Here is a 24,147-nt window from a genome sequence, read left to right as displayed (position 1 = left end):
ACAAATAATACAGAATAAATATATTCAATATCAAACTGTTTAGATTTTCCTACAACATGACTTCAAATTATGAAGTGCTGTATGTGTCAACATCAGAGAAGAAATTCACATAGTGTAAATGTGAATAACTTGTAATTATTTTGTTTGTGCACTGGGGGCAAGCAGCTTTGAATAATAAAAAAAATCTGATTTTCAGCCTGTTTTTGATGTGAAATACATATAATTTTTTCCATCTTCTTAAATTGATACTTACCCCATATACTAGTTCACCCACCATTCCATTCCAGATTTTAGTTTCAGGATCTCTAGCTCCATATTTACCGTCAGGGACAACAGACAGTTTATATTTAATGCCAACATGCTTGGCTATTTCAAAAGCTAAATCCACACAATAGCCTTCATATCTATCATTTGCACCAAATTGTTCATGATTTTTCTTCAGCATTACATACGGTGATTCCTGCAACAATAAAAAAAATGAATAAATGGATCAAGCTCATAAATACTGTTCAGGGATTTGAGACCAAATGAGAAGGTTTACCATTTTCCTGAAAAAAATGGGATTTCCACATTTGTAGATATTCATACTTGTGCTTATTTTTATTATTACGGAATTGTTTCCAGGATGTCTTGGACAGAAACTAATAGGTAATAAGTGCTGTTGAGGAACTAATATCGATTAATTCCAAAGAGATTATTGTATTATTGATACAAAGTATCAGGTAAAAATGTAATGGACAGAAAAAGGACAGCTAGGTTATTAAGCATGTTCCTTCCACAGAAAATGTAGTCCTATGACCTTGATGATATGTATTGAATATCTTGTTGAAAGGTTCTGAAAGACTGTATGGAGGTTGAAGATGAGCTTCGCACATATCCAAAGCTGACCTCTTCGACTACCTCAATTTGGGTATTGGAGAGTACTCAATCCAGGCAGATGGGGGGCCGATTTTGCACATGAAAGTCATGGATCGATTACACCATTAAGACTGGGATCCCATTTGAATCTGAAACAGCAAATCAATCAATAAACACTACCAGGATACAGAACATTGACCAGGACACATCCACGTAATTCTTTTTCTGATATTTGTGTGAAGATATTTTATGGGTTTGGGGAGCAGGAGTGATGCTCCAGGCCATTTTATCATTAATTCACAGGTTGTAGGTGTCACTGCTGGACCAGCATTCATTGCCCATCCCTCATTATCCAGACAGCAGTTAAGAGTTGCTGTGGGTCTGGAGCCACATGTAGGCTAGGTAAGGATGGCTGTTTCCTTCCTGAAAGGCCTTTAGTAAACCTGACGTTTTACTTCCTGACAGTCACCAATGATTTCATGGTCATCATCAGACTCTTAATTACAGATTTTTATTGAATTCAAATTTCACCACTTGCCTTGGAGGGATTCAAACCTAGGTCCCCAGAACATTACCTGGAATTCTTGATTAATAGTCTAGCAATCATACCACTGGGCCATTACCTCTTCTTGCACACAGGTTTTATCTGATCAAAATCTTGGCTCTTTGTCACCCTCCCATCACTAACATCATTTCTGGAGATTCAGTCCTCCAACATTACTAAACTTATCCTATGTAATATGCCCTGAGTTCCCAGGGTTTGATGTTACATCAGATTTACCACTTCCTGCTGGTATCATTCCCACTTCCTTTTGGCAGAATGTGCAGCGCAGACAAATATTTATAAAAGAATGCGTGGAGAATCTTGTTCACTCCCACCCTGTCCCAAATATACCTCACGTTAAAATCAGCTTTTTAATTTCAGACATTGCAAACATGCTTGTCAATTTATTTGTATCACTTGAAGATGCTCACACTGTGGTACCAACAATACTGCAATCTTCACTTCCATTTTCAATCTTTCACTCTCCTTTCTAAGGTTAATGTCTCATGCTTAATACAGTTTCATGGCACTAGTTCCTCACCCAAGTTATTATTTTTAAGGTATGTGTTCAGTCATTAAGTATTCATTGTCATTGCAATGCTGGGATTAGGATGTTCAATGTCCAGCCTCATGCAATATTGACAGATGTATGTTTTCCAGCAGTGATTGCTCACGTAATCAGGAATGGTAATGCTGATTCATTCTCCTTGTAATAATCTGACTCATACGTGAGTACTCCATTCCTGTTCAACTACTCTGTGCAAACCGGGGATGGGAATTTGAACCATTTTTATTTTCAAAGTCTTGGTAACTGAAAAATCAGTACAAGGATGTACCTGGTGCCGTTAAAGCCTGCTCTTTGCACCTCCAGCAATGCACTTCATATTTAATCCTGGACTAGGCTGCTCATGCTACTGGTGCAATCATTCAAATCCCTATATCCAGCCATTCTGCAGTCTTTATGATTGAGGCTGGAAAATTAGGGTCTTAAATCATGTTGTGTGATACTAGCAGTAAATATGGCAATTCTACTGTAACAGAGACATAACCCCATTTATTCCTGATATGTTCATTCAAAGAATCGATTTGAAAATTTTATATATTGTGTTTTTCACTGATGGTACACATCATACTTTCAAATATTCAAGGTGTAATTTTACAAAATTGTACTCCTGGCAGGAAATCTCATCCTCTGCACCATGCATCAGCAGTTGCAGACATATTTTTCACAATTTCTACTGATTAAAATAAAAAGACAAACAATCATGTAGGTTCCAGATAAGGGAACCAAGCAAGTTACGTCTATTAGAGCAACGGTTTTGTAAATTACCTTTGTTGGTGTCGATTAACCTAAAATGATTTACAGTTTTAAATATGAGCTCATGCTCAAATTCATTTCACTTGCCGCCATCAGAAACTACAGATTTTTTAAAATCCCAACATGCATGGTTTAGATTCAAAATGAATTGATTCTTTGTATATGAAAAATTGTAACCTTTAATTGTCAGCAGAAAAGCAACAAAAGTGAATAAAGAAAGTTGTGCCCCATTATGGTGGTTTTATCAGTTTAAAAGTAAATTAGAAGGTATCTTGTCAGGACATATTTCAAAAAGCAGTTTAGTCCATTCATGCAATGTCTGGAAACTTCAGTGATATCATCCAAATAAAAGGATCCACTACAAGATAACTTTACAAAGTGAACGTGTGTAGGAAACATTTGAAAAAAAAGTGACAATATCAGATATAAAATGAATGGACATTTATTGAACAGCACTGGGAGCTTTCTTTTTGAAAAAATGTGACAATAAAATAGAACACAATAGAAGTTGATGGCAATAAGTGGAATTTATAAAGTGAACTTCCCTGTTACAGACTCAAAGCTACAGTTTAACAACTACTGATGATATATTCATCACAACATCACCCATTCTGGTGAGAAAAGTATACATAGGACCTTGAATGTTAGAAATAACAGCAGCAATGAAAATAAAATGCTATTATAATAAGGATTGAAACTTTTAACATTTAACATATTAACATTTTTGTTGGATTCACAGAAAGGAATGTTAAGGAGCTGAACTAAGCACTGTTGGAGCAAATGTTTCCTGAATAAATTTCAAAATGGTCATTTCACTCTGTGTCAGAATATATTAGGAAGAAACAATATTGATAAAATGTATTATTTGAGCATCATTTGGCCATAACATGATAGCAGTGATGGATATTTTTCTGTGTGTGTTGCAAGTTGTAAGTGTGATTATGAACGTTTTATTTCTCTGATATTTCTCGTGAAGATGTGAATGCTTTTTCTTAATATGAAGGAAATATTTGCCATGCTGTTAACAATATAGCTACACATAACAGAGTTTTTTTTTAGATTAGATTACTTACAGTGTGGAAACAGGCCCTTCGGCCCAACAAGTCCACACTGCCCCGCCGAAGCGCAACCCACCCATACCCCTTACCCCTTACCTAACACTACGGGCAATTTAGCATGGCCAATTCACCTGACCTGCACATCTTTGGACTGTGGGAGGAAACCAGAGCACCCGGAGGAAACCCACGCAAACACGGGGAGAACATGCAAACTCCACACAGTCAGTCTGGGAATTGAACCCAGGTCTCTGGCGCTGTGAGGCAGCAGTGCTAACCACTGTGCCACCGTGCCGCCCAGTTAATCCTACTGTTTTGAAAATACAACCCAAGTTGATCATGAATACATCAAAGAGGGAACACGGCCAGTGATAAAATAGTTGAAGATGTTTTGAGACTGTGTTGTATAGTTTAGTTACATTTAATATCTTATAAGATTGAATTTTGATATTTACATACAAAACAGTTCCGCTGGATGGGACATTGTGACAGTGTCGCCCTTTGGTCAGGAACATTCTCAGGCATTGGTGGGGCTAGCATTGACATGTAGTCTTTCAGCTAATGCCTAGAATTCATTTCACCAGTTTCTCAGAAATCTGTCATCAGTACCTTAATGCTACTTAATAATAGCTGGCAGCACTTAAGAGGTTGTTGCTGTCATAAAGTGATGATCATGAGGTATACATTCGTACACATAATAGTAAGTTATCACATTAAATTAAGTTGCAAAATGTGAAACAGGTCACCATGCAATAATTATTACATTATTGGACCTTGTCCTGAATTGAACTTGTTTGAGGTATTGTCCCCTTGAATCTACATATCAAGTCCTGTTGAAATCCGTGAAGGATTTCTTATTGTTCAGAAGCAGATGGACAGGCGTGTAGATAGGTAGCCAGGCAGGCAGGCAGGCAGTTAGGCAGACAGACAGACAAACAAGCAAACAGACAGACAAACAGGAATACCAGTTAAAGTACCTCTGTCCCCTTTTGGGGTAGAGGTAAATAAATTACTGAGATGTACTGCTTAAAAATGGAAGAGTATCTCCATCAGTAAAATATTACTGTATTTGGGAATCAGCTTAAATCTTATTTTTAAGCCTGCACTAATATCTTCTCACAGTCAGTCAGTGAAATTCCATTACTGTGTAGCTCTCTGCAAAATAATTTTTTGGCAAAAGTTAGAGAATGAAACATTTATATAGTAAATTGTACTAAAAATTTTAAGTTAATTAAGCAAATAAAAAAAAGTTTGTACTTACCATTATAGTTGTGACTACTATTGTTCTGTTTTCAGCTGAAGTTGATTCATTCATCTGTTGCATATCAGCAATGGTCACCAGTCTTTCATATTCATTCCAGTATCCAATCTAAAATCATCAATTATTTGGACATAATTAATTCAAATTTACTGGTGGCCCAAGTCCATGAAATGTAAACAAGTTCTGAAGAAAAATGTAAACAGTCAACTCTGCACCTTAGATTGTGCAGGGTTTGGCCTGTGCATATACACTCTTGAAGGTACAACCTGAACAGGAAATCCAGAAAACAAACAGAGAATCTAAATATACCAAAACATGTTATTCAGAGGCCAGGTGAGGGAATAATAATTACTTTTGAATTAGGTGTTATCATCTGATTGCATTTAAAATATACCCTTAAATCTTTGGTTACTGGATATTAAGTTAACTTAAAGAAAACTAACAGAAAAAGCAAAGGATTCTTATGTATTACACAGTGAAATAGCACACAATGTGCTTAATATGTTTTACAGATAGGGCAGTTAAATGTATCCCGAATGACCCACTTTCTGTTTGAAATTGACATCAGATGCAATAAGAATAAATAATACACCTGCATGTTGATGACTTGCACGGCTGGTATTCATAATGCATTGGTTTTACCAATTGCAATTAAGTATTTCAAGTTTCTCTTAAAATTAAGATTAATCACTGCTTCCTCTGTTATACAACACCTTGTTCTATATTTATCTATCATATTTCAATCTCCCATGATTTCTCAGAGGAAATAATGGTCAAATGTAGATTTGGAATAAATTAGGGTCAGAGTGTCAGAAAAGTCAGTCTATTATAGACTGACATAACTCAATTCTGGATGAAGGGCTTTTGCCCGAACCATCGATTTTCCTGCTCCTCGGATGCTGCCTGACCTGCTGTGCTTTTCCAGCACCACTCTAATCTAAACTCTGACATAACTCAACCTCTGTTTTAAAAAAAAGAACTCTGTTCCTGTTTTGATTTAGCATAATTATTTTATACTATTATATATTGTGTAATGCAGGTTCATGATATATTATAATTGATGGAAACATAGGTTCTGAAATGGGGGAAATTTTATTTTAGCTTTCATGAAGATCTGACTTTTATTTAAGAGCTCAAAGTCAGTTTTTGACCCGTAAGTAAAATATAACATTTCCAAGAAATATGTAATTGCAGCTAAGTGTTTTTCTTCTGAGTACAATATGATGTTCTTTTGTTAAATTATTTATTAAGATTATTTATTATTTATCAAGATAGTCAGCACCTTTGGAACCCACTGTCACAGAAGGACAAGGACAGCAGATATGGGGGAACACTCTTGGAATATTATTCTGACTTGAGGTTTATAATTCAGAGTGGCAGGTGTAGAAGCACATTCATTCAGACAAAAACCATTTCAGACAGCAGCAATCCTTAATAGCTGAGCTCCTGTTTTTAGCAGTCAAACAGAGTGGCTGGAAAAAAAACGTCATGGGAGGTTTACTGGATAACTTCAAAGTTATCGTGGAAAGCTCTGGAAGTTGAAGATATGAGTTTGAGGAAAGCATATGAAGGAGTAAATGAGTTAGCAGCTTAAGGGTCGCAGGAAGAGACATTAATAAAAGAAAATAGCGCCTAATGAATTGGCTATATGAAATCAATAAAACCATGCCAGCTGAGCAAGGAACTTTAATCATAGTCCTAGAGGTCTAAAGCTCAGAAAAAGGCTCTTCAGCCCATCATGTCCATGCCATTCAAAAACAACCACCTGACTATTCCAATCCCATTTTCCAGCACTTGGCCCATAGACATATATGCCTTGGCAACACAGCACACATCAAAATGCCTCTTAAATATTATGAGGGTTTCTGTTTATACTACTCTTACAGGCAGTGTGTTCCACAATTCTACCACTCTCTGGGTGAAAAGATTTTTCTTCACTTTTCCTCTAAACCTTCTGCCCTTTACCTTAAACTTATGCCCCTGGTCATTGACACCTCCATCAGGGGAGAAGTTTCTTCCTGTCTATTATGTCTATGCTCCTCACAATTTTATACATTGCAATCATGTCCCCTCTCAACCTCCTCTGATCTATGGAAAATAACACCAGTCTGCCCAATCTCTCTTCATAGCTGAAACTGTCCAGTGGAGGCAACATTTTGAAATCTTCAGTCCATCCTCTCTAGTGCAATCACTTCCCTCTATAATGTGGATTTGCGAACTGAAGACAATATTCCAGAACTACACGCAACTTTAGCATGGAAATATAGTGATCCCTCACTGAGGCTTGGATGTCTGTAACATTGTTAGATTAAAATGATTTTTTTTTTTATATTTACAATAAGGTCATTTCAAATATTTCTTTATATCATGTTATAGTGTTTTTCCTCTGAGTACAATATGATGTTCTTTTGTTAAATTATTTATTAAGATATTCATCAAGGCTTCTTAGTCAGCACCTTTGAAACCCACTGTCACAGAAGGACAAGGATAGCAGATATGGGGCAACACCACTATCTTCAAGTTCCCTTAAAAGCATGCCAGAAGCAGCTTCAGATACATTTAAAATTGAGGTATCAAACTGGTGAAGCTACAACTCGGATTTACTTGCATGCCAAACAGAACAAGCATCATGAAATCAACACAGCTAAGCAGATCAGAACTAAGCTCTGCAGTCCTCCAGTCAGAACAGCATTGGACAATTAAACAACTCACCAAAGGAGGAAGGTGGTCCACAAATGTCTCCATCCTCAATTATGAGAGACCTCAGCAAATCAGTGCAAAAGACAAAGTTTAAGGATTTGCATCAATCTTAAGTAGTAGACAATCTACCTTGGCCTCCTCCTGAGATCCCCAGCATCACAGATGCCAATAATCAACCAATTCTATTCACTCCACAGTTTATTTAGACATAGCAGAGAGCACTGGATATTATAAAGGTTATGAGCTCTGGTTATATTCCAACAATTGTATTGAAGATTTATGTGCTAAAGCTAGCTACGCCCCAAGCCAGCCTGCTTCAGAATAGCTACAACATCGACATCTACCTGGCTTCTCAACCCATGCTATTTACTTGTGGCCTTTATTGTCAAGCGTGATGATCTTTGATTGTGACCTTTCCTGCACCTCTTCTTTGAATTTGCTCCCTCAGCTGTGTTTGTGTGCTGGTGGTGGTTTTGAAAGCCCTCAAAAACTTTTTCTTATTGGGGAAGAACTTGGACCAGCCAAAACCCAGGAGTCAACATTCTGACAGGTACTTGTAAAATGTTTTTAAAATGCAGTAAATCACTAGGACTCTTCTGTTAAAAGTTGACTCTTTCAGTGATCAGCATTGTTTTAATGTTGAGATACATTACAGTTCTTTCCCCAATGTATTAAGCCTGAATAAAACATCACCATCTCTATGATAATAACCTGAAATGATTTAAATGCCCAGATACCTTTTAAATTAAAAAAAAATGCCATAAAAAAGTGTACCTGGACTGCTATGAACAACTAGGCATCTGGTTTTACTGTATTCCATTGTTTAGATTTCCCAGGCCTGGTTTTTACAGCTGAAGCCTTTATAAATAATTGGCTTAGTTTCAACAACTCACAAATCACTTATCTCAGAAGGGGATTGTGTTCACCTTTTGACTGCCAGTTTTAAGAAGTCATTAAAGGATTATTCCTCTTTAATATGCCAAGTAAATATGTATCTATCATTAACAGACTGATCACACAAACGGCGTTTATGACTTAGAGGTTTCTTCCTAATGTGGTGCATTTGCATTACATCAATTAGATTGCAAGGGATTTATTTCTAATGGCCATTTGAGAGACGTCTTGAGGTCTGCATTTCATTGATCCTGGCTGAGTAGCTGTACAGCATAGAATGGCAGCAGGGATGGTGCACAGGAAATTTGACCTAGGAAGTACACGATATGGAAGGAGAATGGGGTATATAACGTGACATGGAGAGGGCATGCAGCGGCTGGGGATGAGTGGGTCAGCGTTGATGTTTAGAAAGCATTAGAATGAGCTTGGTATTTGGGTTGTTGTTTCTCAGAAATGAATTGAGTTTTGAATCAGCCCACTTCTGCATCCACTATCCTCCTACATTGCATCTCTGTGTAAAATCCCTTACCTCTTCCTGCCCACATCTTTCAGACACAAACATAGGATGGAAATGAGATGTAGGGTCACCTTTCAGAAGCTGTAAAAGGGCTTGATTCAGGCTTTTCAGTCTGTAAATGAAAATCCAATCCGAATACCTGTCTTGATTCAATTGGTATCTCTAATTCTAATGTAGTGAGCTCCAAAGCCTTATCCCAGAGTACCATAAACATAATCTGATCTGACACTTCAATGTAATCAAAACATAGGAACATGAGTAGACTAGTCTGTCCTTATGCCTATTCTATTATTTACTTCATGGCAAGGTCCTAGGGAGTGTTGCTGAACAAAGAGACCTTGGAGTGCAGGTTCATCGTTCCTTGAAAGTGGGTCGCAGGTAGATAGGATGGTGAAGAAGGCATTTGGTATGCTTTCCTTTTTTGGATCGAGCATCGAGTAGAGGAGTTGGGAGGTCATGTTGCAGCTGTACAGGACATTGGTTAGGCCACTTTTGGAATATTGTGTGCAATTCTGGTCTCCCCTCTATTGAAAGGATGTTGTGAAACTTGAAAGGATTCAGAAAATATTTATAAGGAAGTTGCCATGGTTGGAGGATTTGAATAGGGTGGGGGTGTTTCCCCTGGAGTGTCGGAGGTGAGGGGTGACATTATAGAGCTTAATAAAATCATGAGGGGCATGGATAGGGTAAATAGAAAAGGTTTTTTTCCCTGGGGTGGAGGAGTCCAGAACTAGTGGGCATAGATTTAGGATGAGAGGGAAAAAAATTAAAAGGGATGTAATGGGCAACGTTTTCACGCAGAAGGTGGTGCGTGAATGGAATGAGCTGCCAGAGGAAGTGGTGGAGGCTGGTAAAATTACAACATTTAAAAGGCATCTGGATATGTATATGAATAGGAAGGGTTTGCAGAGACATGGGCCAAGTGCTAGCAAATGGGACTAAATTAGGTTGGGATATCTGGCCAACATGGACGTGTTGGACTGAAGGTCTGTTTCTGTGCTGTACACATCAATGACTCTATCTATGAGTCTAATTAGCTTATGGTTGATATGCACCTCAGCTCCTTACCTGCCTTAATCCCATATCCCCTGATGCTTACATTCAATAAACAAAATAACTTTCAACCTTGAAAACTCCATAAGTCAGAATCTAATTCTGCGTTAGTATATGAAGGTTCCATCTGCACCTTCTGGTGACTATGAAAGACTGCAAGGTTCATTTTGTAGAAGAGCAGCAGAGTTCTCAGGTTATATGGCATACAATTCTCTCTCAATCATTGAAGAAACAGATTCAAAAACTGAAATGGTTGGCAAAACTCCTTCAGAAGAATCACTGGACTTGAAACATTATCTCTGCTTCCCTTCTACAGACGCTGCTAGACCTATTAAGTATTAACAGCAATTTTTATTTTCATTTTGGATTTCCATGCATCCATCGTTATTTGTCTTATTATACTGGAAAAATAGATTATCAGGTCGATGATCTCACTGGTTCTTCTGGGACTTCTGTTGTCTGCAAATTGGCTGTCATGTTCCATAAATGAACAATGACAGCAATTCAAAAGTGCCTCATGACTATGAATCACTTTGGAGTATCTTGAGCACTTGAAAAATGTTCTATATCTTTGACACCCTTGACTTTTTCATCCTTCAAATATTTGGGATAAGCATCCAAATGCATGTTAACAATACAAAGCTCTTCCTTCCCAACACTCGCTTGGACCCCTCTGCTGATTTAGAATTATCTATGTGTTTATCTGTAATTCAATCATAGATGAACCACAATTTAAGTAGCTTTTGTCTTTAATTCTTATTCCTTGTCAATAAATGGGTTCCATTCCCGCATTTGCTGAGTTGACCATGAAGGACTCTATTTTCAACCTTTCCACTTGCCTGAGGCATGGTGACCCTTAGGTTAAACCATCACCAGTTATCCCTTGTAATATCCTAAATGAGATTATGACCACATTGAGGACATACTGTGTATTTCCATCTCTGCAAAATCACCTGCTTTCCCATCTGGTGCTAAAACTCACCTTCTCGACTTTTAATATCTTTAGACTTGACCACTTAAATGGACCTCTAGTTGGTTTTTTATCTCCAAACAAAATGATATTCAGTTGATCCATAGCCTACACCAAGTCTTGCTGTTTTGTTGCTGATCTACCCTCAATTATGTTTCTCATTTCAAATTGTTATCTTTGTGTTTATAACCCTTCATGACCCAGGTCTCCCCCTATCTCCATAACCCTCTCTAACAATACAATCTCCAAAACTCTTGTAGTTATGATTACAGCTTTTTGCCCAACCCAATTCCTTGATCCTACTATTAGTGGGAATGATTTCAGCCATCTGGGCCCCATGTTCTGGAAGTTTCTCCTAAAGACTTCTAATTTCATACTTTCCTCTCATTACTTTTGAAATTCTCTGCAATGCATGTGCTTGATCAATTCTTTCATTCTCTGCCATGGCATCCATTGTGTTTGATTACATCTCTGTGTAGTCTCAGGGGACAATTTTCCTATAATAAAGAAGCCATGAAATCCACACTTTTGTTGATGTTACAAAATAATAACAATATTCAAATGTAAAACAAGATATATATCTTTAAAAAGGTTACTGCTTTACAACTTAAAATTGGGACTGAATTACCTTTGAAAACTTTGTTCCAGTCACACCTCTTTCTCTCTCACACTTACTGATTAAAAGTGATCTTCAATATCCATTTCCAAATCTGTGGAATATAATTAGCCTTTCACCATAACAATTGCTTTCTGTTACATTGATGATATGTAGCCTAATATAAGGTAAAATAGGAACCTATAAACTAATAGATTGGCCCCGTGACTCTTACACAAACAGACACTGCCAACAGAGTATAATTTTGTTTTTCATTTTTTGCTGTTTGCTATCTTATTTTATTTTAAAGGCAAGGTTCCTACATACATTAGTTGTCATTGTCAACTTTGTGTTTGTTTTTCAGTCAGCTTTATTTGTGGAGAGTATATATCAGAACTTCTGGTAGCCCTGAGATCTTTTAACCAGAAGTGCCGCACATGCTTGAATTTCCAGAGTATGTTGTTGAGGGATAAGTCTGCCGAGCAGGATTACAGGAAGTTAACTCAATGAGTTTAATATTAGATGTATAAGTTAGATTTTCCCACATGGAAGAATTGTTGCAGAGACCTCAAATTTAAAAAAAGAAAATGACTCCTGACTGAGGTCCCATTCTGTAGTTCTTTATCATCCATCTGGCAAATCCAGGTGGTTTGCCTTTCTTGTAGCATTTTTTCGAAGTGGAACATCACATATAATGACATACTCCCTGGAGGATGCATCACATTTGTGCTCCTAATTTCCTTGAGTGTATACTGCAGTCACAAAATATTAGCTTTTCCTAATTAGCTGATCAACTGAATCATGAGATTTTTGGATACGGATTACTGTAAGTGCATTTCGAAACATGCAAAGTAATTGAATAGAACAGTGTGATCATAAAAAAGTGCATTTATGTAGCACTAATCAAGACCACAGAGCATCCCTGACTGCTTTACAGACAATTAAATACTTTTGAAGTGTTCTGACAATTATAAAATGTGAAAGCCAATTTGTGCATAGCAAGCTTTCACAAAAAGTGGTAATGAACAGACAAGCTATTTCATAAATAATTTTGATTGAGGGGAAAATATTGGCCAGTACACTGGGAATAGCTCTTCTGCACTTCTTCAGCTGAATTCTATTAGATATTTATACGTCCAGCTGACAGAGTACATGGGGCAAAAACAAAAAGTAGCTGCAGAAACTCTGCAGGTGGGGCAGCAACTATGGAGAGAAAGCAGAGTTAATGTTGTGGGTCCAGTGACCCTTCTTCAGAAATAGGCAAAGACTTTGGACCAAATCTTACATTTTTTGGCTACATTCAGTTATGTTGTATCTTCTTGAGTGCGTTTCACCACAGGGCTAGCAAATGTTCTTGCCCTATTGTATCAGGTGTGCCTCATTAATAACCTGCAATGCCCCTATGACATTTCTCATGTCCAATTTTCACCCACATTACCACATGCTATTCCTGAAACAGCTCGCTACTTAGTGGATATCCTGAAATTCACCAATATGCCTTAGACCCGCAGTAACGTTAAAACACTTTTGTGCACCCAGTATAAGCATTGTGGTCTGGTGCTGTCCTGCACAGTTCCTAACATTTGCCTCTAACACAGCAGACAGGAGGTATGAGTGACCTCACATTACAGGCAGGGACCCAGGGGCTCTGATGAATGGTGTAATGTCAACATGGGACTTCCTCTATCTCCAGGATGAAGTTAACCAAGATTGCCACCTGGGATTATGCAGTCTCACTTATCTGGAGGGATTCCCAGCAAAAGAGAAAGTGGATCAATGTCTTTCTCCATTCCCCCAGTTTAAGTTCCACCATCTGTGTTCCAAAACCTCAGACTTACTCTTTCTCTGCTACTGTATTCACCTCTCTTGAAGGTTCATGCTTTACTACTCTCACTACTTTCTGCAACATCGTCTCACGTACCCTAAACCTCGACATCACTAACCCTGTATGCCCACTGTGCTGCCTACTCACTCACTCAGGAACCTCTTGCAGCTGAACCAACAGTAATAGCTGTGCCACCATTTTCATCTCCAATAATACCTTCCTCTCGCTCTCATTCCCCATGAGGAAAGCACCTTCAACAAGGCAGGATGGGTCAAGATCAGTGCTGGGCTGCCTGATATTCAGCTCCTCATCCATTGAAACAAAAGGATCTTGATTCTAGCCACTCTTGAGCAGGGTCAGAACTGGTATCGAAGGCTGCACGAGATGTATGGTGTCGGGATCCCCTGAATAAAATCTCTCCTCTTTGTCTTGACTAAGGCCTGCTGACAACCGTGACAAGTTTCTTGGCTTTGTGTCTGCATGAAACAGCATGGAAAGTCAATAGCAACCTGATCAAAATATCTCTAGCTGCAGGGCTAAAGTTCTAAAAGGCAAGGCATGGTAAAGCAATGACACTGCAAATATTCAGGTTGGCTCAGAGTGAGTGAATGAGGGACTTTTTTCTTCCTGATGATGGGCTTTTGCCCGAAATTGTCGATTTTTCCTGCTCCTCGGATGCTGCCTGACCTGCTGTGCTTTTCCAGCACAACTCTAATCTTGACTCTAATCTCCAGCATCTGCAGTGCCCACTTCTGCCTAGTCAGTGTGAGTGAAAGAGTCCAGAAATGCTGCCTGGACTAGTTCATGAGCTGGATCCATGTTCCTGACAGCGCAGTGTCCTTGCTGCAGCATTGTAATGATATTTGTCAGTGCAACCCAAGGTGCAGCACTGAAGTGCAGAAACGTCCTGTCAGTGAATCAGAGACATGCCAAGAGGGTTGATACAGGCTGGTACATGTTGGACTTCAATGTTTGTGCATGTGGGGTGCATGTGTCCTAAGATGTTACTGCTCGATTTCCAGCATGGAGGCCATTCACAACAAGCTGCAAGCTGAATCCGCTCTGGCTTCCTTGTTGAGTTTTCTCAACATTGAATTTGTTTGTCGAGTTTGGTAAGATGGAAGGTTGAATATTAATGAGGTGAGTTTGGCTCTTAACCAGGTGTTTAGCAGGCAATAAACACTGTCAATTTGCAACTTATCAGAGCGTTTCACTATGCCACTTGTGCAAAGAATAAAAGATGGAGTTTGATGATCTTGGTGTGTAGATTACTTTCGCCAAACTTTTCATCTGATTCTTCCACAATTCTCATCACAGCCCACTTTGCTCTGGCCCCGAGAAGATTCTGCCCTATGAATAATTTGCGACGCTGTATTACTGAGTTTTACGATAGTCAAAAGTAAGGAAATAATTTTAATCTATTATGTCAGCTGAAGAACTGACAGCATTGAATCAATTCCCTCTTTTAAACAATTTTACAGAAGGAAAATGAAAATTTAGTGTGTACAATACTAGTGACCATGCCATTCCATCCGTTTTCTGTGGTGTGGATCAGTTACACCCCAGGTTTAACTTGATGGCTGAGCTAAGAATTCATTTACTCACTGTAATCTCATGGATCTACAGAGTTTACACTCACAGAGCCAGCCACAGTCTCATGTGAGAGAATAGCTAAGTATATTTCAGAACTCAGACAAATTGGATTTTGTTGTGATGTTAAATTATGCTAAGAGTCTAGTGTGTTATTTGGAATACTCTTGAATTCATGTGTTCATGTGTTCATTATACTCATTTTGGAACAGGCTCTGAATTGTGCATTCAATTATAAATTTGTTGTAAATTCTGTGAAAAAGCTATTTCTTTTACGATTTGGGAAATCTTTATTAATGAAAAGAAATCTAAATCAATCAAAGGATATTTGTGATCTGAATGACTTTCATTGAAAACATCCTGACTCAGGAGATACATGAGAACATGGATTCCTTTGTTCTCTATCAAGAGAATTGGCTGCATATTTCCCATATACTCTGAAGGATTGATTGCAGAACCTTTCGCCTGGTGAGACACTCCAAGGAAAATTAATTAACAGTCTGCACCAATAATCATGGGTTAGAAATGCTATTAGAACATGACTTTGAGTCTTGAATGATGGGACCAGTATGAAACAAATTAAATATTATTCAGAAACACTCAGTATCTTTTCCTTCTGTACTTCATATCTTCTCTTCTTAGGGCACTGACTCATACCTGGGCTATGACTTGCTTTGGCTGTTTTCTGATACTTCTCCTGAATATATATCCTGTGTCAGCAAGCTATTTCATCTGCTAAGTGTGATAGCCTGATGTTCCTGACTTCCATTGCAATTTTTGCTTCAGAAATATGCAGAGAAGACCTTTAACAGTTTCTGTATGTTTAGGAACTTGTCAGCCAACAGATAAGTGCTGGTACTGAGGAACCTCATGAGTTATTTTGGTCTTGATAGAGATGATGAAAGTTTGTGATTGTGATTTTGACTTTTGATATAAATCCAACCTCCAACTTAAATTTGTTGTTCCTTGCATACTTTTATTTGTCAAAGCACACTTTTGCTTTACTTTGTTCCTTTGCAATTTGACTACTTTTACTCCGAAATTCTCATTGCATAGTGGCGAGAGCTTAATAGTGGTCTTTGGAGAGTTCCTTTGCAAACCTAATTATATGAGCATATGAGAATAACAACCTATTATAGGTTCAACTCGTGTCTTGCCAGTCATAGAGTATGGGGTGGATCTGATGTACTGAGAGAGTTTGAATGGATTAATCAAACATTTTCTCTTCTGTCATACTGGCTCTCAGATTGCCTTTTATCATCCTCTTATTTCAGTGCACCGTTTGATTGTGGCTTATTTCACAATGTTGGAAGGTGGTGAATTCTATTGCTTGCTAGAAACCTACAAACTTACTGGAAATAAACTAGGATCCAATGTCCATAGTCTCTAGGAAACCAAATTTTATAAACAACTGGACAAGAATGACAGTGACTGAAGCAGTATATATGCAGAGATTGTACACACCCAGTTTGCCAGAGCTTTAAAATGTTTGTACTCATGCTAAAAGTTGCTGCTTTTTCTATTTCCTAAAGCTCACCCAGGTTTGACTAAAAGTACATAGTAAATAGTTAACAAAACCAAATACCAAACAAATAAATACTAGAACTTGCACTACCTGTGCTTCTTATAATGTACCGTACAGCATGGAAAAGTATATAGTTATCAATACCAGGAACCCTGGTTGACTTTTCTCCTTACCCAAGCTCTGGAACATTGGGTGAAGTAAGACTATGGCGTCACAACAACATATTACTTCTATCAATAGCCATTGGGAGCTGAAGTAATCAAGAGATCAAATTTGAGGTCTTCGTTGTACACACGGCTCAGTACCACACTAGGTGTTGAAAACAACGAGCAACACATCAGAGAGAGAAAGTTTGCCGTGTTCATTGTTTCTGCCAATTTTTTTAAATTTAAAAAAAGTAAGTAATTGGATCAGTTTAGATTCTTTTTGTTTGGTTGACTCTCACATAGTGACGTGTTGTTTAATGCGGTGCACTTTGTAAATGATAGGTTCCACAATGACGACGGATTTGGGTCAGTATACAGCAACGAAAAGAATACAAGCCCCTTTTAGTACAATGAAGACATTCACCAGCTGATACAGTAGTGTTTCTCCACTGAATGCCTGATGTGAAAAAGAGTTTAATGCTTTTAAAAAAATGTGGCATTGAAAATTCTCACTCTATAGCATTATCCTTCTTTAATGAAATCTTAATTAGGTTTGCAAAGGAACTCTCCAAAGATTTAGATTGGTACTTGTGTCGTGGGTGTTCCCATGTAGGTTAGACTTATGAGTGATGGTTAATGATTCTTTGAAATGCCAATGTTTCTTTCGTAATCCTTTTGACGAAGTTCATTTTACTTCTTTTTGATTGATTCTGTGTTAAATGATAGCTCAGGACAAGCACCTTAGCAGTTTAGATATGTCAAATAGAACCATAAAATTAAGAATTATCTTCACAATTAAGTACAATTTTCCATTTAAGTGATAAAATGATCCAGTAATTTGATTGAAGCAAAAAAAAAAGAACCTTAATTCAAATTTTACTCGATACAGATAATTAACTGTTTCATGACCAATAAATGTCCCATCCTGAACTGTGACAGAATGGAGGCTGAATGGTTTTAAAAAATGGTACAAATCGTTCATGTGCCAGTCTGCCACATCCATTCTGAACTTTGATGAGTTTATCAAGTTCAGGGAAGTGGGAAAGTGAAGCTGCTCACCTCATTAGCTGGGCAGCCTGAGGCCACTGAGGAGTTGAGACCTCCTGAGAATTTCATGGTGATGAACAGCTGTTAGGAGGACTCAGAAGCTGACCAATCGCATCAGCATTTAACATAAACAAAATGAAAATTTCGCAAAAGAAGTTGTGAGGGGTAAGACATTTTAGTCACTGATTATCCCCTACACTCTTCTGGATTCCAGCTCTTTGTTTGTCATGGCCACTTTGAAAATGAAGACTCTCTCAACTTTTTAAAGTCCACATGGAGATGGAAGCCATAGCAATGGTAAAGTCACAGGTCAGTCCCCTGGTATTCCAACCCCATTTTCATACTACACTCCAGTTTGCACCCTGCCTTCCCACTAATTTAGTGACAGACTCAACTCTAAGGTCAGTTGAACCTGAGCATTTTGAAAACTGGCTATGATAGCATGCTGGTATCAGAGTTGGGTTTACTTCACTAGATTTGAACCTGCCTTCCAATGGGAAAATCTGTCCCTTAGTCTCAAGAGACAGTGTCCTAAATTCAGTAGACAATGCATTATTTTTTTTTTACATTCAGACCTTTAGCAGCAATACAGTTTGGGACTAAAAACTAAAAGAAACAAGAACAGAATTTGCAGGAAGATGTCAGCAACTAGTTAACATTTCAGGTCCAGCAACCCTTCTTCAGAATTGTGTTCAGTTTTGGGCTAACTTTGTAGAAGCTCTGCATGGAGTGACAGTCCAAATGCTGCATGGTTGTTCCTAATTGCTAGGCTGAAACTTTATTATCATCATTGGCAGAGCAAATAGCTGAATACAAAAATGAAAGCTCCTACTTAGGTTTGCTGTTAGTAGGATGGTGTGGTAAGCAGGGAGTGCTGATCTCCAGCAGAAGCTCTATAATATGAAACTGGAATTAAAATGCAAATGGTAGAAAGAATTGTGATGAGTCTGGGCACCCTTAGTTGTTAATGGCTGGTTTGAATAGTTAAAAGTGAGTACATTATCTTGAGAGGAACTGGGAACTTGATGGTACAAAAGATTCAAACTGACATGAGCAAATTAGCCATTAATCTAGGATGTTTAAGCAATCATGTTATTTCAGCCTCCTCACCCTGGAACTCCCCCAAATGACTCATCAATTCTTAGTGCTTAAAAACAAATATGTTTTTTTCAAAAACCCACATAAATAGACAGAATAAGCAATAATAAGGTCAGTTAAAATTCATTAGTAATATTTGAGCCTTGTAATTATACTGTGGACATTACTGGATTAATGGTATATTAATATTCATTTTGACATTTCTCTACCCATTGTTTCAGCAGAAGTATTAACCAATTTAACAGTTCACCTGCTAGCTTCCGATATTGTAATTTGTGAACACTCATTTTGGAAACGTTGCACTGATGCTGATTTTTGTATAAAACGTTTTCCTGTACATTTCCAATAGAATATATAATGGTGACAGTTAAATCGTTATGACAGTAAACCAAAACCTCTTTCATGATAGTAGCTAAAACTTCTCTTCACCTCACTGCATTGACTAATGTGGGCTAATAGCTTATCAAAGTGATCACTCTTTTCTGTCAATGTGAGAAGACTATTTAAGGCAAAAGCCTGTGAATCATGCTTTGTTTTAGAGGTCATATAATTGCATTACAGCTATTATCTGTGTAGTCATAGAAATGAAGGCCATGGATTAGGAATTTAGTGTATTTTCATTAGTAAAAAAGCTGGAAATGCTGCAAAAACATATTAATGAGATTCATGTGGGGCCATTTCACTAGCTATGACAGGCTACCTAAGTTCCGTAATACTCCGTATGTAATGCTGTTCACCATGATGACTTTTAGAGCTTTGGAGACATGTTAAGAAAGGAGACAGTAGGGGAGTTGGATCTACTGGCCTAAGGGAGTAAGTGTGGGAAAGCTGTGCAGCAGGAACACCAGTAACAAAGCAAAGCTGACAGTCTTGGCAGCAAAGTTACAAGGAGGAAGTCACGATGAGCAATACATTCTGAAAAACAAAAATCGATTCTGCGTCGAAATGTACAAAGGTACATGAACAAAGAAAATTGGCTACTTCTGCACTTATCTATTGGTCTCAAAATTCACGATGGGGGATGAAATGACCATTTTCATGCCAAAATTGCCCCCTTCCCTCAAAAAGGCATCCTGGTTTCACAGCAATATTATCGGCTTCTGCCTGCACGTAATTGAATTCCTTCACTGCTCTACTCCCTAGACCCTGATCATACAGACAGGGGAGCCCTCATGGCATTCAGGCCAGCTGACTGTAAGAGTGTCCCAGTTGGGGAGCTGAATCAGATACCCAGAATTGTGTCAATTAAGTGACTGGTTGCACATCTATAGATTTATGTAATGAGACACATTTCATACATCTGCATTAGGCAGATGGAAATTTTGAGGAAGGGTCACTTGATCTGAAACATTAACTGATCTCTCTCCACAGATGCTGCCAGACCTGCTGAGCTTTTCCAGCAACTTCTGTTCTTGTTTCTGATTACAGCACTCGCAGTTCTTTCAGTTTTGATCTGCCTTAGGCACCCTGTTCACTTTGCAGCACAAATCAACTTCTCCACTGAGAAATGATCAAGTTATAAATGTTAGATTCATCATTGTTGGCTGATGGCTGTTTATTACTCTATCACAGAAAATAATCCAAGTCAGTCACAGAGCAAGATTTCTACTTCCCATTGTGCAGCATAAGTCCATAGGGGCAGAATGTGTGCAATGATGATTCAGTTAATGTAATGGAAAACAAGTTTCAACCACAGAAGATCAGATACACATTCCCGCCCACAGAAAATATTTTCAGAGCAAAGAAAATTACATTCTTCTCAATCCTTTTCTTTTAGAGCTTTTGGCATAAAATGCAGTATTTGCAGAATTGAAGAAATTGCATGGGATATCATATGGGTGAATAATGGCCATTTTAGCATGGTACTGGTTAGTATCCTAGAGCTATTCACCAAAAGAAAATCAGCCAACTAAAAACAGCCCTGTTTTATTTCAACCTACCTTCCGTGGTCCAGAAGGTCTTAGCTCATAAACATCGATGGTATAGTTTGATCTGCGTCCATAGTTGTCAAATTGTAGATTTCCAGTCAGTCCTCTGCCTCGTACCTGTAATCCAGAGCACAGAAGTGATACACTAGTAATGAAAATGCTTCATTTAAACAGAGGAAAATGAATTGCAAATGGTAAAATCATGAAAAATGTCTGTAGGCTAGGTGGAAATGGTCACCAAAGTATCAAAGTCCTGGGACCTGACATACAATGCAGCACAATATACTTGAAACACATAAAAGTGGATAAATCTCCAGGACTTATTCAGGTGTACCCTAAAACTCTGTGGGAAGCTAGGGAAGTGATTGCTGGTCCTCTTACTGAGATATTTGTATCATCGATAGTCACATCCAATCAGAAGGATGTTATGAAACTTGAAAGGGCCTGGAAAAGATTTACAAGGATGTTGCCAGGGTTGGAGGATGTGAGCTATAGGGAGAGGCTAGAGCTGTTTTCCCTGGAGTGTCGGAGGCTGAGGGGTGACCCTATAGAGATTTACAAAATCATGAGGGGCATGGATAGGATAAATAGACAAAGTCTTTTCCCTGGGGCAGGGGATGTCCAGAATTGGAGGGCATAGGTTTAAGGTGAGAGGGGAAAGATATAAAAGAGCCATAAGGGGCCAGTATTTCACACAGAGGGTGGTACGTGTATGGAATGAGCTGTGAGAGGAAGTGGTGGAGGCTGGTACAATTGCAACATTTAAAAGGCATCTGGATGGGTATATGAATAGGAAGGGTTTGGAGGGATATGGGCCAGGTGCTGGCAGGTGGGACTAGATTGGGTTGGGATATCTGGTCAGCATGGATGAGCTGAACCGAAGGGTCAATAACGAGAGGTCACGCTTTCAAGGTGAGAGGTGGGAAGTTTAAGGGGGATACACGTGGCAGGTACTTCACACAGAGGGTGGTGGGCATTTGGAACACGTTGCCAGCAGAGGTGATAGAGGCAGACATGGTAGATTAATTTAAGATGCATCTGGATAAATGCATGAGTAGGTGGGGTGTAGAGGGATACAGATGCTTAGGAATTGACCGACAGGTTTAGACAGTACATTTGGATCAGCTCAGGCTTGGAGGGCCGAAGGGCCTGTTCCTGGGCTGTAAATTTTCTTTGTTCTTTTTCCGTGCTGTACATTTCTATGACTCTATGCGTCTAATAGAAAACAGAATGGATCTGTCTGATGTATAATGGTTACTGCCATTAGTAATGACTCCATTTAAAATATATTAAATTTAGCTGAAAATTAATTTTTCTACATCTAGTGCAGAGATTTTAAGGTAGTCATGAAAATGTCCTTCTAAGATAATGGTACTACAGTTAATTCATAAAATAATTATTCCAATCATAACTTTGGGAGGTGATCTGATGAACAGAACTTTTAGAGGGAGAGAATATTGCACATGCTCCTTTTGTCTATGAAAGTGCATTTTTGAAAGTACACTTTTACCTTCTAGAAAATAAATCCTGGGCTGAATTTTTGTCTACAACTCAGGATAGATCTGAGCTGAATGGAATTGCGCATGGTGGAAAATGTGCATTTCCTGAGAAACCCTTCCGCCTGTCATTTTTCTTGGGTTGGGAATTGTGACCGGTCACTATTTGATACTCATTTAAAGTGACATTAGGTTTAGAATTTACTTGGCTCTAATATTTATGTGCAAGTGGGTGGTCCCTGAAGCCTGTGGGCATCTCACTAATTATACGAGTTTGTGAACATTGTGGGAATCTGTTTGACGACTCAGAAACCTTTTGACAGGTAAGTATAAAAGCTGTTGTTAATACGTTTCATAGCTTCCATGCTCCACCTGATTATTCCCGATAACCTTATTATGCCCTCTTCCATCCACAATTTCTCTCCTTTCCACCCCATACCCACCATACATTTTACATTCTACACCACATAGAGAGCTAATTGACCAATGCCTAGTCTAGTTGTTGAAATGATTCTGGAATTGATGATATAAGTAGAGGCTTTGAAAGTAACATTTTAAAAATGACCTTGCAAACAGTGTCAATGCCAGAATCTTTCAGACACTTTACACCTTTAAATTTTGTATAAATAAACACACACATTTGAAAAAGAAAAGTTTAGAAAGAATAATTTACTGAAAGGTAATCAGGATGTCAAATCAAACAAAGCTTAACTGCTCTCTGTTGCTTTTCAATATTGCCTGCTGTGCTAAGCCAATTGTAGAATGTAGCTAAGTATTTGTAACAAAGCCATTTGAAAAATTAATGCCTGGCAATTTTTTTCTACTGCTTTGTTAATACACTTGTCAGATGGACCCATTACAATTGCTCAACTTTTGGATGACTAATACATTGAGCTAGGCAGACAATGTCAGAAACAGCTGTGCTAAACTTAGGTAAGTTTAATTACATAAGGATGAGGGCAGAAATGGCGAGAGTGGACTGAGAATAGAGTTTCGAAGAACACAGCAAGCCATGCAGCATCAGGAGGTGGCGAAGTCAATGTTTCGGGTGTAACCCTTCTTCAGGACTTGCAGAGAACTTCTTCAAAATGGGCATCCTTTGAAGAGACTTTGCAGTGGTACAAAGTTGGTTTGAGCCAAAAAAAACCTGCAGATGCTAGATTCCAAAATAGATGAGCAGCAAGCTGGAAGAACACAGCAAGCCAGGAAGCATCAGGCGCTGCAGAAATCAATGTTTCGAATGTAACTTGAAGAAGGTTTACATCTGAAACGGTGGCTTCTCCACCTCCAGACACTATCTGGCTTGCTGTGTTTTTCTAACCTCCTGCTTATCCACCTTGGAATCCAGCATCTGCAGCTTTTTTGTCTCTGACAATCGAGTTTAGCAGAAAAGACGTTTGAGGAACAATGGACGATGTTTAACAAAATAGTTCATGGCTCAGCAAAGATATATCACAATGAGGAAGAAGGATTCTAGGAAGGGGATAAACTGACCACAGTTAAACAAGGAAGTTAAGGATAGCATCAAATTGAAAGAAAAACATACAACATTGTAAAGGTTTAATTGCCAACAAAATTTAACCAAAAATAACTAAGAGGCTGAAAATAAACAGTAAGGTCAAATTAGCAGTAATATAAAAACAAACAGTAAGAGCTTCTTCAAATATGTAAAAAGGAAGAGACCAAAGATAACATAGATCCCTTAGAGATCAAAGCTGGGGAAATAA

General features: G+C 38.3%; 1 protein-coding gene across 7 annotated transcripts in view; it reads right to left on the bottom strand.

The window, feature by feature from the left end:
• Nucleotides 1-24,147, bottom strand: part of LOC122557318 (glutamate receptor 3) — a 342,247-nt gene that overhangs the window by 98,303 nt on the left and 219,797 nt on the right. For all 7 annotated transcript variants that reach the window (XR_015758634.1, XM_043704895.2, XM_043704894.2 and 4 more), the window contains exons 8-10: nucleotides 20,937-21,041; nucleotides 5,037-5,144; nucleotides 254-460 (exon numbers count right to left, since the gene is read on the bottom strand). Coding sequence is in view for 6 of the 7 variants with exons in the window: in XM_043704895.2 (XP_043560830.2) it covers nucleotides 254-460; nucleotides 5,037-5,144; nucleotides 20,937-21,041 (420 nt within the window). In the remaining variant the exon portion in view is untranslated. The remainder of the gene's footprint in view (nucleotides 1-253; nucleotides 461-5,036; nucleotides 5,145-20,936; nucleotides 21,042-24,147) is intronic.

This window comes from Chiloscyllium plagiosum, unplaced genomic scaffold, assembly GCF_037043375.1.
Source record: "Chiloscyllium plagiosum isolate Xiang-an unplaced genomic scaffold, Cpla_swu_hap1 HiC_scaffold_11, whole genome shotgun sequence".
NCBI classification, from domain to species: Eukaryota; Metazoa; Chordata; class Chondrichthyes; order Orectolobiformes; family Hemiscylliidae; genus Chiloscyllium; species Chiloscyllium plagiosum.
The sequence above is the reverse complement of the archived record's forward strand: the minus strand, read 5'-3'. Positions and strand labels throughout refer to the sequence as shown.